Source organism: Bidens hawaiensis, unplaced genomic scaffold, assembly GCF_021521415.1.
Source record: "Bidens hawaiensis isolate Kalapana, Puna unplaced genomic scaffold, B.hawaiensis_p1.1 tig00036628_1, whole genome shotgun sequence".
Classification (NCBI taxonomy): domain Eukaryota; kingdom Viridiplantae; phylum Streptophyta; class Magnoliopsida; order Asterales; family Asteraceae; genus Bidens; species Bidens hawaiensis.
Window position 1 is genome coordinate 6,594 of NW_027496388.1, and position 14,490 is coordinate 21,083.

General features: G+C 33.1%; 3 protein-coding genes across 3 annotated transcripts; all 3 read left to right on the forward strand.

The window, feature by feature from the left end:
- Positions 1–6,487: 6,487 nt before the first annotated feature.
- LOC143588630 (uncharacterized) lies at positions 6,488–6,991 on the forward strand. The gene has a single exon (XM_077069586.1). It carries the CDS (start codon positions 6,488–6,490, stop codon positions 6,989–6,991), a length of 504 nt encoding a protein of 167 aa, XP_076925701.1.
- Positions 6,992–10,900: 3,909 nt separating this feature from the next.
- LOC143588632 (uncharacterized) lies at positions 10,901–11,833 on the forward strand. Its single transcript, XM_077069588.1, has one exon. The coding sequence runs from the start codon at positions 11,045–11,047 to the stop codon at positions 11,564–11,566; it is 522 nt and encodes a 173-aa protein (XP_076925703.1). The 5' UTR covers positions 10,901–11,044; the 3' UTR covers positions 11,567–11,833.
- Positions 11,834–13,191: 1,358 nt separating this feature from the next.
- On the forward strand, positions 13,192–13,623 carry LOC143588631 (uncharacterized). Its single transcript, XM_077069587.1, has one exon. It carries the CDS (start codon positions 13,192–13,194, stop codon positions 13,621–13,623), a length of 432 nt encoding a protein of 143 aa, XP_076925702.1.
- Positions 13,624–14,490: the final 867 nt, after the last annotated feature.

The following is a 14,490-nucleotide window of genomic DNA, read 5'->3' on the forward strand; positions in this document are numbered from 1 at the left end:
ATACTGACAAATCTTTATTGGAGAGTGAGGTTGCGCGCCTGAAGAAAGAGCTCGATGCCGCGCGAGCGGAAAAGAATGAAGCCTTGGCGGCAGCAGCGTCTGACAAAGAAGAGCTAAAACAAGCCAAGGAAACTGTTGAGTTGTTAAACTCTCAGATTCCTTCTCTTGAGACGTCTGTTTCTTCCCTCGCGCAGGACCGTCAATGGCTAATTTCACAGGGTGTGACTCGTTGCGCTTATGCGATGAAATACTCAGACGAGTTTCAGACCCTTGTGATGGATTGTAATGCTGCGTCGCGCTTGGTGGGTCGGGCTGAAGGGTTTAAGGATGGTTATGAATATGGCATGCTAAAGAAGAATCCATCTGACTACCCTTATCAGCTCGACGCTGTCTGCGCTGACATGGCTGAGGTGGGGGAGAAGTACTTGAATACTCCAATTCCCATCCTTGAGCAGGTATTTTAACTTTAATGAGTTTACTTGACTTATTTTTATAATCTTTTGTACTCATATTGTTCCTTGTGACTTGCAGATAGCCGCGCTTGCCGACCAGCCCGATCTTGGCGCGTTAAAGAAATTACTTGATGAATGCGAAGGGACTGGTGGCAGTGATGATGGCGCGGGCAATGCTACCTTTGCCAGCGGCTCTGGCGTGGCCAAAAGACCTACTCCTGACACTATCGTGATAGAAGACGACTCCATTCAAGACGAACAGCTTGATTATGGTAAGTTTGGAGATGACGAGGAGCGGGCTGCGCCAGATGCTGAGGGAGGAAGTAATGATGAGGACGATGAATAGGTTGATATTGATATAGAGATTTGAAAAGCCCTTCTTGTTTTTTTTTTTTTTTTTTTTTTTTGTGTTTGTAGTTTTTACCTCATCATTTGTAAATTTGTAAACTTCTATGTTTTGGAATGAAATTTTGTTTTTCCCTTATTCGCATCTTGCGCATTCCCAATTCATCTCTTTATATTGTATGCGTGTGCTTGTTGAATATAACGTATGCTTACACATTGAAACTTGAAAAAGGTTGTAAGGAAATTATTTTTACTTAATCCTTAACAGTTGTCATATTTCAAGTTATTTTGCGATATTTTTGAATATGCTGACACGTGCCTTGGCATTTCATTATTCCTCTTTTGCGCGACGTTATCGCGCATTTATTATAGGGAATTATGAATGAGTTTTTTTAGCCTTTACGTGTCAGTATGTGTTACTCTGATATCCATTATAATCCCATGCGCGGCCCCGACCTGAGACCTTAACAACTATGCTTTGGCATTTGCTTTGCCTTAGTTGTGTTTAGGTACTTTTATGGTCCAGCTGCGCAGCATGTAGGATGGATGTTGAGTAATTTGAGCTAAGGCTCATATTATTGGGCTAAGGCCCTGAGCTAAGGCTCATATTATTGGGCTAAGGCCCTGACGTTTGAGTTAAAACTCGTTAACGCGTCTGAGCCTAAAGCTCGCGCATGTATGTTATACTTCGTTTTATTTTTAGTTTGATGTCAATACAATGTTGTCATATTGCTCAAAATTAATAAAGGGAAGTGTGAAACATGTATGCAAAGGGTAATAGAACGCATATTAAGAGAAAATAGCGCATATCATTATTCATAATGGCTTAAAAAGCCTTGATTACAATCTTGACAACTTTTACATGAAACATTTTCTAAGTTGTGCTGCGTTCCATGTGCGCGGGATCTTTTTTCCATTTAAATCTTTTAAAGCGTATGCGCCTTTGCCCAATTATTCCGAGACTTGATAAGGTCCCTCCCAATTGGGAGACATCTTTCCCGGGGGTATTGCGCGACTAGCTTCATTGTTCCGAAGGACAAAATCATTCTTCTTGAAGTGGCACTCTTTCACGCGCTGATTGTAATATTTTTCTAGTTTTTTCTTGTATTTGGCTTCACTGATGATAGCCGCCTCTCTGCGCCCTTCAAGTAAGTTGAGATCCAACCTCCTTTCTTGCTCGTTATCTGATGCGTGAGCATATGTGATGCGCGAGCATATGTGATGCGCGAGCATATGTGATATGCGTCACGCGCATAGGTTTTGGCTTTATGTCTTCATGACATCCTGATTTCAAGCCTCTTGTCTATATCTTGTGGGTTGACCCGCCCCGCTCGATGTTAAGGCGGGTGCATACCCCTTCAAACACTTTAATTAAAAAGAAAGTTGTCTATATACATTTTCTCGACGTCTTCAATTGCGCGTTTAACTGACTATGATTTATACCAACACTCTAAAGTGTTCATGTACATCCCTTTCATCAATAATCATCATTCGGAGCATGATCGACTTTACCTATATATGAATCCAAAAAAGAGTTTATAGATAACGGGAAACATGTGTATAATTAGCTTGCAAGTAACACCATATCATGCAAAAAGCAAGCACAACACATCTTGGTTACAAATTATATAAACACAACTTTTTCCATAATTAGATATTAATTAATCACCCACATACACAGGTTATGTTTTGCAACAGCTGGTGCCCCTTCATACCTACACACTATAAGATAAACGGGGCTTAAAGAATCAAATTTATGGAATAAAACTATTAATATTGATGAACAATTATATTACATATCTAAAAATGTCCTATGTATCAGTATTCTCAACCTTTAATAACATACATTTTTCGAAATTAATTAGTGAGGAAAATAAACTAATGGTAGTTTTCTTGTCGATGCATTGCATGTTTCTAAAACATTTATTATTATTATTATTATTATTATTATTATTATTAATAATGTTGTTGTTGTTGTTATTGATTGTTTGTTGTTTTGTCTTGGTCTTTTATTCTAACCATATACATTCTTCGAGAAAATGTTAAGGTGAATACATAAAGTGCTGAAAGAGTGTAAAATTTCTTTTGTGATAAGTTAAAGTGACTCAAAGGGAATTTGTTGCCTTCTTGGGTACCAAAACTTTACAGTTAAAAAAAAAAGTGAAAAGAAGAAGATTCCAGAAGGAGTACTCTTGAACTAAAGTATTATATTCGGTTATGTAATTCTTGCTCTAACCCAAAATTATCAAAGGATATTTGGTCTAGTGACATCTGATGATATAACCGTGTAATAAGAACTCTATGTGTTCAGAGATAGAAGATTTGAATCTCGCAATAGACGAGATATATGGATTTAGATATATAATATTATTTTTAAAATATCTACTAAGGGTGGCAAACCCAACCCAAATGGATTGTTTTGGCCAAGATGGATAAACTTTAAAAGTAAAATAGGTTAGGATGGATCATAAAAATTCTTCAAGTGGGTCAGGATGGGTTGGAAATATACAAGTTAAAATGAGTCAAAACAAAATATCCAAATTATCCAAAATTTATCTAATTCAAAATACCCAAAATATCACGTGCGAAACAAAACTCATCTGAAACCCAAAAAACGATCAAAACAAACAAAAACCCCGAACCGACTAAAACAAACAAAAAAACAAAAACCAAACTGAACCGAAATAGAAAAACGACCAAAACGAAACACAAAAAACCGGAATGAAACAAAAAAACTGACCAAAACGAAACAAAAAAGCGAAATGCAACCGAAAAGTTAACCAAAACTAAACAAAAACACCGAATCGACCAAGCCGGAACAAAACTGAATCGGAATAGAAAAACGAACAAAACGAAACAAAAAAACCGATATGAAACCGAAAATTTGACCAAAACGAAATAAAAAAAAAGCGAAATGCAAATAAAAAGCTGACCAAAACAAAACAAAAACACTAAACCGACCAAAACGAAACAAAAAAACCGAAACGAAACTGAACTGAAATAGAAAAACGACCAAAACGAAACAAAAAAAAAAACAAAACGAAACTGAACCGAAATAGAAAAACGACCAAAATGAAACAAAAAAAGCGAAATGCAACTGAAAAGCTGACCAAAACAAAACAAAAACATTGAACCGACTAAAACGGAACAAAAATACCGAAGCGAAACTGAACTGAAATAGAAAAACAACCGAAACGAAACAAAAAAACTGAACCGAACTGAAACTGAAAAACTGACCAAAAGGAAATATAAAAAAACTAAATGCAATTTAAAAACCGGATCAAAACGAATCAAAAACACCGAACCGACCTAAACGAAACAAAAAAACTGAAACGAAACTCAACCGAAATAGAAAAACGACCAAAACGATACAAAAAAACCGATATGACACCGAAAAACTGACCAAAACGAAACAAAGAAAAGCCAAATGCAATAAAAAAGTTTACCAAAACAAAACAAAAAAATTGAAACGCAACCGAACAAAACATTGAAACCGAGCAAATACCGAAACCAACCGAAATGAAAAAAACAAAACCGAACCGAAAAAAACCCCGAAAAACTCGAACCTGAACCAATACAAAACGATTTTTTTTTCAATGAACGAGGATGACGGGGGAAACATTTTAGTTATTTTATATTTTGAGTTATTATTTTTTTAATAGTTTTTTGAATATTTTTTTGAGAGATTTTTAAAACCCTTTGTATGTCAACATTAACTTGGGTCAAGATGAGTTAGCTTTACCAATCTTGACCCATATCCATCATATCCCTTTATTTAAAAAATTCATCCTGACTCATCACCTAAATCCAACACAGTCCACTCACATTGCCACCTCTAATATCTACCATTAAATTAACTGAGTCAAAGCGGTAATTTATTTTGAAGCCGTTTAGAATGTATAAAACAAGAAATTCATATACAAGGCATACGCAATATCATGTTGTAATTGGTAACAGGGACAAGTCATGTACGAAAAGTGTCACTATATCTATAGTGGCAACGTACCTTTTATTTTAATAATAGTAAAATGTTTTATATTCAAAGTTCAAACACACGTATATTACATATTTATGTTATATTATTAATTAAAAAAAAGGTATAGAAATCTTTTTCTTGGCTTTTGGTTGGTTGCAATAATTGATAGATAGTGTGGTCGTAACGGCGTTGGTAAATAACGAGGCCGGTGGGGTTCTTGGTCACAAAACCTGGTTGGCTAAGTAATCGACTTTTTTAATTTCCTCCAACGCCTACAATTTAAACCTACCAAAAAAAGAGACTGCTTTTGGTAATAGTGACACCATATGATATTCTTCTCATTTCAAACAATTTAATTACCTACTCCTCTCAAACTTGTATATTATTTGGTTATCACTTTGCGTGTATACGTGTAGCTACTAGTTAAGTCTAGTGGTATGATCATTGCCCCTTTAAAATAAAAGTGGTGGATTCAGATCGTTGCAAGCGTAAAGTTTGAATGATTTTAGGTGGAAAATTTTATTGTTAAAAAATAAATAAATAATAATGAACATTGCTAAACAAATAAGCATGTACCGATGGTTGATTATATTGAAAATATGTTGATGAAATAGATTGGTAATGAGTTTCCTTTGTTGAAATTATGGTAGTAAGTAATTTGTTTTTCAAGAGATTACCGACAAGTCTTCTCTGGTGATCCTTAGACTCTATTACTGAAAGATATGCGACGACCTGATACCCGGCAAAAGCTCTAAAGCTTTAAGCACGGATATAGTTGGAAACCACATTTGTTTAGCAGTTTTTAAAGACTTGTACAGATTCCTTCGGAAATCCGCATGTGTTTAGCAATGACACACACGAGAACGTTTGACACATGATCACAAGTATCCCAAAGATCAATCTAGCCTTAAATTTGAAGTGATTTGTTATTTATACGGACTAGTCATATATACTAGACCTCAGATAAGTTATGTGTTTGTTTTTAGAGAGGTAAATGGAGATTTTCTTATTTAAATCCTTCAATTTATAAGATACTATGTGAATGTTCAATTTGTATGAACATATTTTTATTTAAACAAGATTGTGAAAGTAGAACACATAATAATGCATGGTAACCGGACAGAGAGGCAGGTAACCGGACAATAAGCTGCGTCACCACCCTCTTTTGGATGATATTTGTATATTTTTTAAGATTTATAATCATGTTGTACGTAGAAGATAAGATTGGATAGTTTTATGACTTCGAATCTTTGATCTAAACAATAGAAAAGGTCTCTTTGTATACTAGACAATTATCCATCTATAATAAACCGAAAGAAACCAATGCATGTTTGCCTTAAATGAATACTAATCTTTTCTCACATGACTGTAATCTTATCCAATCCAAATTCTGCCAGCAATTCATCAATAATTGATCAAAACAAATGATCAAAAGCAGTCCACAGTAAAGTATATATAGTACATAACATATGTAAATATTATAATCCCCTAGCTACACTTTTACTTTATAACAAAACTTTAAATAATGAACCAACCACGTACCATGTTGAGTTAACTTAACAACAAAGGACAACCTACGTGTATCATCGTACGTGTCTTGAGTTCCTGACTATATATACCACTCTTCTTTCAACATATTATTTCATCAACCTTAACAACTAATATTATCATTCTTACAACAAAAAATCAACAAACCTTCATACTACTTGTCAAAATGGAACAAAAGCTAGTGAAAAGAGTTTGGAAATTGGTACGTGTGGTTTACTTCATGCTAAGAAAAGGTATCTCCAAGAGGAAACTAATGTTGGACATCCACATGATGATCAAACGTGGCAAGATAGCAGGCAAGACGTTTCGGAATCTTATGTTTAACCATCACCATGACTCGGTTAACCGCGGCTTTAATCCACCAACAAGTGAATATGATGAGTTTAGTTGTACCACTAGCCCTGTGTCTAGTAACTACTACTCATTGTCCAAGAAACCATCGGAGGATCTTGTCATGATGGCTATGGAGATGGTTCAAAGTGGGATGGTGTCTCCGGTGCTTCCGGGGTTTGGGAGGAGTCCGGTGATTAGGCAATTGAGGGTAACAGACTCTCAGTTTCCGTTGGGTAATGTGGATGAGGATAGCCATGTGGATGAAGAGGCGGAGCAGTTTATAAGCCGGTTTTACAATGACTTGCGACGTCAGAATACCAAGTTGGCATCTGGTTAAGCAGAAGTCTCTTTGGAAGCAGTCTATATTTATTCTCTGAAATAGATATATGGTTTGTCTAAAAGGGGTGGAGGATTATATATTATTACTTTCTTGTTTTAGTTTTCTACTTTACAAGTGAATTTTAGATGGAGCTTGTAATGTTTAATGTTAAGATATTGTGGGGGGTGATGTACATTTCGATCTTGTATGTATTACAGAAGAATAATGTTTATTACTTAAGCCTATGTTAACTAGACATTTTCACTTTAATTATAGTGGTTTATGCATTCATTTTACTTTTTATTAATATGAGTATATTAGAACGTGCACAAATGTTTCTAACAATAATTCTTTCAAAACCTAAAATTACATCTTATCTTACACTCGCAAGAATATACCTTCAAGAAAATTTGACTTCAAATATATTAAGGTATAATGAATTATACGTAATTTTAATTATATCTTACTATTAATATTAAGATTGTTTTATAGTTCCTAATTTTGTTAATCTACTAACCATATTAAATGCGTGAATATTATTGAAAAAATATGTAAAGTTAAAATGATTTTGTTGTGCACAAATATATCGGTTTCTTGACCTTTTATATTATGTAAGTTTTAATTTTCTTCCGTTAATCTAATCATTATGAATGAACTTCCGGAAAAAGTCACTTTGAATAAAATGCAACACCTAGCTAGCAAAATTAACATCAAACTTATTATCACATTAAAGGAATGATTTAATCACGTATTCCTTTCACAAGAAGTAATTCTATGTGTTGTTAGGCTGCGCAGTATACCTCGTGTGAAATGATGTTAAAGGGTACTGATGTGGCAGACAAAGGGTGAGGAGAACACCGTGCGACGGGTGGTTGGGCCGGACCATGCGGCTCACGGTAATGTTCTCTCTCTTTGTTTATTGGCCAATCAGCTCTAATTATCTTTGATTTTTCTTTCTTTTTTTGTTTTCTTTTTTATTTTTAGGAGTGCAAATTGTCGCAAAAGGTGAATGGTGAGTGTAACATAGGTTGAATGGTGTGGTTGAAAGATGGAAAAAAAAATATGGGATGACATTGATATGACGAATTGTCCAGAATGGTGGAGAAAATAATATAACGCATAGGCAAGTTGTAGTAGTTGCTAGTCGGGCAGTGAGGTGAGGACTAACGAATTTAATCAAATCAAATTTTAATGTATAAGTATCGGTTGTATACAAACACAGTCTTTTTAATATACAATTTTCAGCTTTATATATACAAATACACATTTTGGCAAGAAACTGACGGAAATCTCACCGAAAACCGATGATTTTGGTCAGATTAAACTTTGCTCTATATTTGAGCCAGATGAATGAGGTTGCCATAATGTTTTCAAAGAAAGCAGTTTTGAAACCGGTTTATTGTTGAAAATGAACTCATTCCTTGCTATCAAAATCAGTTAGCATGTAATTGCATCAAGCGCTTGCAACACTTGTATTTGTCTGATGAGAAATCAACCTTTTCGGGACACTTCATCAATTCTTTTAGTGTCCAAAAATGAGTACAACTAGAAAATTAATCCACATGAGAATGATTAATGAAATCTATGCAAGCTGCTAGCTAGTAGGTGAACCAAAGTTTCATCGAATCCTCTACAAATAACACAATGTCAGTATTAACAGAAATACTTGTTGCTATCAAAAACGACCCTCGTCGGAATGCGGCTCAATATATAAGCTCTCCACATTATAACTTAATAATAATTTTTAGATATTACTTATTTTTAGTTAAATTCTAAACCGTTCTTTTGATATATAATGTTCTATGAAAATATACTGTTGCGACTTTTTTTGTTTCACTTTATTTTTAACAAAATTCCATCTTTATATTTTATTGGGAAGGATGTGAACTCAAATTTGTTAGGAGAAACACCATACCAATATACCAATAGGCTATGAATCCGTTATGAATTATCTGTTTCACGATATAGAGTTTATTATTAATTTAAAATTCAACCGCATCGGATTTATTTTATTTCATACATATTGTGTACATATATTTGCACTGCATGCTTTATCTAGTTTATTTGTGAAAATAACAATTATAATAAAATGAATCATTTAATTTTTGTATATTTCATCATGCTATCATAATGACCAAGCAATTACAATATTTGATAACTAACACTAATATGAAATTGATAATTTGATACTACTATATATTTCCTTTTTACTCTTGGATGATTTGGTTTAGTGGTCCACGTTGATCGATCACATCCATGTCGCATCTAGCAAGGTGCGGCCACATATTAATCTTTTTATTAAAATCATGACTTTAAACTTCAAAGTAATTAGTTTATAGTGGAAAACCAAACTATGTACAAGCGGAGCGGGTTAATAGGGTTACTAAAAAGTAACTCTTTTTTGTTGAAAAGCTGTAAGGAAATGGATAGCAACCCGGGTCAAAACGAAACGTCAATGTTGGTTCGGTTCTTCTTTGTCCGTTTTGCTCGAAGCACGACAAGACAGTGGGTTAACCGTTTGCTCTATGGGCCTATGGCAGATTATGTTTGGCAAAATAATTTATAGACATCGGGACCTATAAATAGCTAAGTTTAGTCTTTTTCAAATTAAAAGACTAAACTAAAATTCATAAGTTGGTAAAATAAATATATATAATACCACTTTACTAAACCTTCATTATGTTACTTTTAACACAATAAAAGATATTCGTGACATAAACTTTACCAACATTGTTTGTTAAGAAATAATATAAAATTTGCAAATATCTTGTATGATTGATTAACTTTATTTAATAAAGTTGTGTGTGTATATATCAACTCAATCTACCTCTAACTCATATTTATATAATTATTAAAACAAATACATAATGCACTAACATAAAAATCAATCAGTAGTTTACTAGGAAAATACAAAGTAATTTCCGGTGAATTTATATTTTCGTTGACAAAGAAAGTGAAAGTTACATATGTTATTCACTACTATGGATGAGCAAATTTACCAAAGTTTTGAGTTTCGGGATTGGTACGGTACCGATACCGGTACGGTATCAGTATTTCACGAATTTTTACCTTCGTTACCGATACTATCCCGGTACCGAACCGAATATTTCGGTATCGGTACCAAGAATTTACGAATTTCGGGATCTATATTTTCGGTACCGGTATGGTACCGAGCTTATCCCTATTCATTACATTGTAACTTTAGTACGTATATCATCTATCAATACTTTGCATTTTTCTAAATAAAATAAAAGATATGGGTATTACAAAGCTCACCACGAGTTGATCTATGAAGACAAGCCGTTAAGGATTGATAAATTGATTGAAGAAATCAAGGTGTTAAGTTATTTGTGAATAAAAAATACATCTCATTGCTTAGATATAGATTGGGCTAAACGGAAGTGCTTGCCTATGTAATGTGTGTCGTCATTTGTTTTCTCAACCCCTGCTAGCTCCTCAGTAGGAGGTGTTGGGGTGCTTTCTTTTAATGAAATTTGTAGTTTAAAAAAAACAAAACTCGCTTAATAATATAAAGTTATACATACATATCTTATGATTATTTAGTTTTGTTTAATAAAACTATATATATAAATAACAAATAGAAAATTGAATTATTGTAATTCAAACTATAATGTAATGATTGATAACAATTTGTACCGATAATGCAACATATATGACACTTTTAATTTTCAGTTTTTCACTTTTGTTAGTATGAACAATTTCACTTAATTGAAAAGAAAGTTCAGTTTAACCCTAACTTTTTATGTTATTTCATAATAATCTACAACATTTTGGTCTGGATATAAATCACTAAATGGTTCATTAGGAGATGATGATGTTACCATCATGAATTATTATCCACACTCCTTAAAATGATTGGAATGAAAAAGGAAAGAAAGAAATTGTGAATTGTCACTTTAACTTCTCGTTAAAGTATCATCCCATACTCCCTTCCCACCTTGCCTTTAAATACTCATACCCCTTAGCTTCTTTTTACACAACACAACACACCATAAAAAAACCACCAATATCTTCATTGTACTTCAATAGTTACAACAACAAACAAATAACATGGAACAAAACCTACCAATAGTTGCAAAGAAAGTACAAAGCTTAGTACGTACCATTCTCTTCATGATCAAGAAAAAAATATCCAAATCCAAACTACTACTCGATCTCAACATCATGATGAAGCGCGGTAACCTAACCGGAAAACCCTTACACTACCATAATCACCACTCTACCAATTTCACCTTCCCATCACCACCAATAAAAGACTACTATGAATTTAGTTGTAGTAACACCCCAATTAATCCACTCTCTCTATTCACCACCCTCAAGAAACACCATATTGACAAAAAGACCTCAAAAAACAAGTCCGTTAATATTAACGAAAGCCATGATCAAATATTCGTTGACCCTTCGGTGATAAAGGCGCTTGAGATGTTGACCAACACGTCTCCAGCGGTTAGGCAGCTAAGGGTGACCGACTCGCCATTTCCGTTAACTAACGGGGAGGATGATGGCTATGTGGATGAGGCTGCTGAGAAGTTTATAATGAAGTTTTATAGCGATTTGAGACGACAAGGTTAAATAGTGGGTGTGAAGTGTAAATGTTGGAATTATCCGGGGGTTATTATGCATAATATATCTTGTGCTGTGTTTGGTTTGTAGTAGCAGCCAGTGTATTTGTTTGGAAAAATCTCTGATAATTATGTGTACTAATAATATAATATGATGCTATATATAGTTAATATCTTTTTATTTAAGAAATATGAGTAACAGTTTATATATTTTCTTTACTTTTACTTGTGAATAAATCTCATATCATTGAAACCTTGATGCAGTACTACAAGTACCTGAAGTACAAACCAATTATTCATAAGTATCTTTTTTATTTAGGAGCGCTTCCGCTATTTAAACACGAGGTCTTACTTTTCAGACATCATATGACCATATGAAATATATTCGAGTCGCACAAATCAATAGGACTTGCACAAAGGTCATATAGATTTTATATGACTTGCAAATACGTTAGATAATGTATGAGCAACACCGATACGACTTGTATTGGTAACTATACAAGTATTATACATCTATATGAGTCGTTTTTACTATTTTTTTCCTATACAATCGTATAGGTTTATTTGACTTGTATAGGTCTATACTATTCGTTTTTCTTATAAGTGTTTTCTCATTATTAAAGTTTGTAACTTTTGATACTTTAGTATGGGTACATACGAGAATTGTTTTTTACTAATAATGAAAGGTTTTATTTTAGATAATAATTTTAGTTAAATTTTTTGATACAAGATTAACAAGCAATATAAATAACAAAAATAGCCAGTAAACAAGTAAGATGCCCAAAGTAACAAAAATAAGTACACAAACACTAAATTTCATAATAATCAAGATGTGGTTGTGACTTGTGAGTTGTGACTGACCTATATACTATCGTGACGCCGAGGTGGATGAACATTTAAACTATCATGACGCACCCACACAAGCTATCACCCGAAAAAAACAACTAAAACATGTTCTCCATCTGATCTACATGAAGACTCGGATGTTAAAGCCTCATTGATTCGGTGGTGGGACTCTAGCAGCTCGGGTAATATGCCAATGTTGATGTAGAGGCGGATCAGGGTCATGTTGTCGTTGATGTGAATAGTTCTGCTCAGGTGGCTACTGATCGATCATGTAGATACAAATATATATATATATATATATATATATATATATATTCATTGTTTATATATATATATATTAATTGTTTATGTACTTTTTTGGGAGTATCTCATTAGTTGAAACTTGAAACTAACAAGGTTGTTCAAAATATATATATATATATATATATATATATATATATATAATGAATATATATATATATTCATTGTTTATGTACCTTTTTGGGAGTATCTCATTAGTTGAAACTTGAAACTAACAAGGTTGTTCAAAATATATATATATATATATGTATATATATATACATATATATATATATATTTTGAACAACCTTGTTAGTTTCAAGTTTCAACTATATACATATATATTTTAACGAAAAAGGAAAGAAAGAAAATACAAATTGTCACTTTAACTTCACGTTAAAGTAACACATCTCCACTTCCACTCCCAATCTTGCCTTTAAATACTCATCATATCAATTACTCCAACACAACACAACATATCAAAAACCTTAAATCCAACAACAAACAAAAATGGAACAAAATCTACCACTAGTTGCAAAGAAAGTACGATCCTTAGTACATACAATCCTCTTCATGATCAAGAAAAAAATATCCAAATCCAAACTACTACTCGATCTCAACATCATGATGAAGCGCGACAAGCTCTTCGGAAAAGCTTATTATGATTTCAGCTACAGCAACACCCTCAAGAAATACCAAAATTACAAAAAGAGCTCACATAACAAGTCCGTTAACATTAACGAAAACCATGATCAGATATTTGTTGACCCTTCAGTGATAAAGGCGCTCGAGATGTTGACCACCGCGTCTCCAGTGGTTAGGAAGTTAAGGGTGACCGACTCACCATTCCCGTTTAGTAACGGGGAGGATGATGGCTATGTGGATGAGGCTGCTGAGAAGTTTATAATGAAGTTTTATAACAATTTGAGAAGAGAAAGTTAAATTATGGGTGTGAAGTGTTAAGTGTTGGAATTATCAGGGGGTTGTTATGCATAATATATCTTGTGCTGTGTTTGGTTTGTACTTTGTAGTTGCAGCCAGTGTAAATGTTTGGAAGCTTCTCTGATAATTGTGTTATCTTTTTGTTTAAAAAATAAATAATAAAAAATATTAATGTTGTACATGTACGTGCAAGTACAAATTAATTGATAACAAATTCCTATATACTTTTAATAGATCTTGTATAATTAGGAATCCAATCTATACCAGAATATTATATATATGTTCGGATCAAATTCATTTTATCCTATATTATACTAGTTTGAGACCCGTGGATTACACGGGTAATTATCGAAAATTTTAAAATTTGATTATTACATAAAATATAGTCAACAAACTGATCATATATTGTTAATACAATTATAATTAAATTAAAATCACAGAAATTACATAACTAAAATTACATAAATATGTTACAAATAGGTAAAAACTTCCTTTTACAGTACATTTGTGATTGTATTAGCAAGTATACATTGTTTATTAAAAATCAAAATTTTTAGTCCATGTTTGATTGTAACTCTTACACTTCATTCTCGGGTTTAAAATATAAGGAAAAGAAATGATAAGATTTAATAGAGGAAGAAAGGAAAAGAAATTATATACTTAAAATGCATTCTCGAGTTAAAATAAAAGAAAAGAAAAGAAAGTATTTATTAAATTCTTGAGTTAGATTGGAAGGAAAAGATAGGAAAAAAATTTGTAACTTTATAATTATGTCCTCATAGCAACATGGAAAAGAGAATTAAGATAGGGTAAATTGGTAATATGGTAATGGGATATAAACTTTCCTTCACAATCCGGCCATATTTG

Excerpts from the sequence above, each read along its gene's own strand:
- LOC143588630 (XM_077069586.1), top strand. The coding sequence starts at position 6,488 with ATGGAACAAAAGCTAGTGAAAAGAGTTTGGAAATTGGTACGTGTGGTT.
- LOC143588632 (XM_077069588.1), top strand. The coding sequence starts at position 11,045 with ATGGAACAAAACCTACCAATAGTTGCAAAGAAAGTACAAAGCTTAGTA.
- LOC143588631 (XM_077069587.1), top strand. The coding sequence starts at position 13,192 with ATGGAACAAAATCTACCACTAGTTGCAAAGAAAGTACGATCCTTAGTA.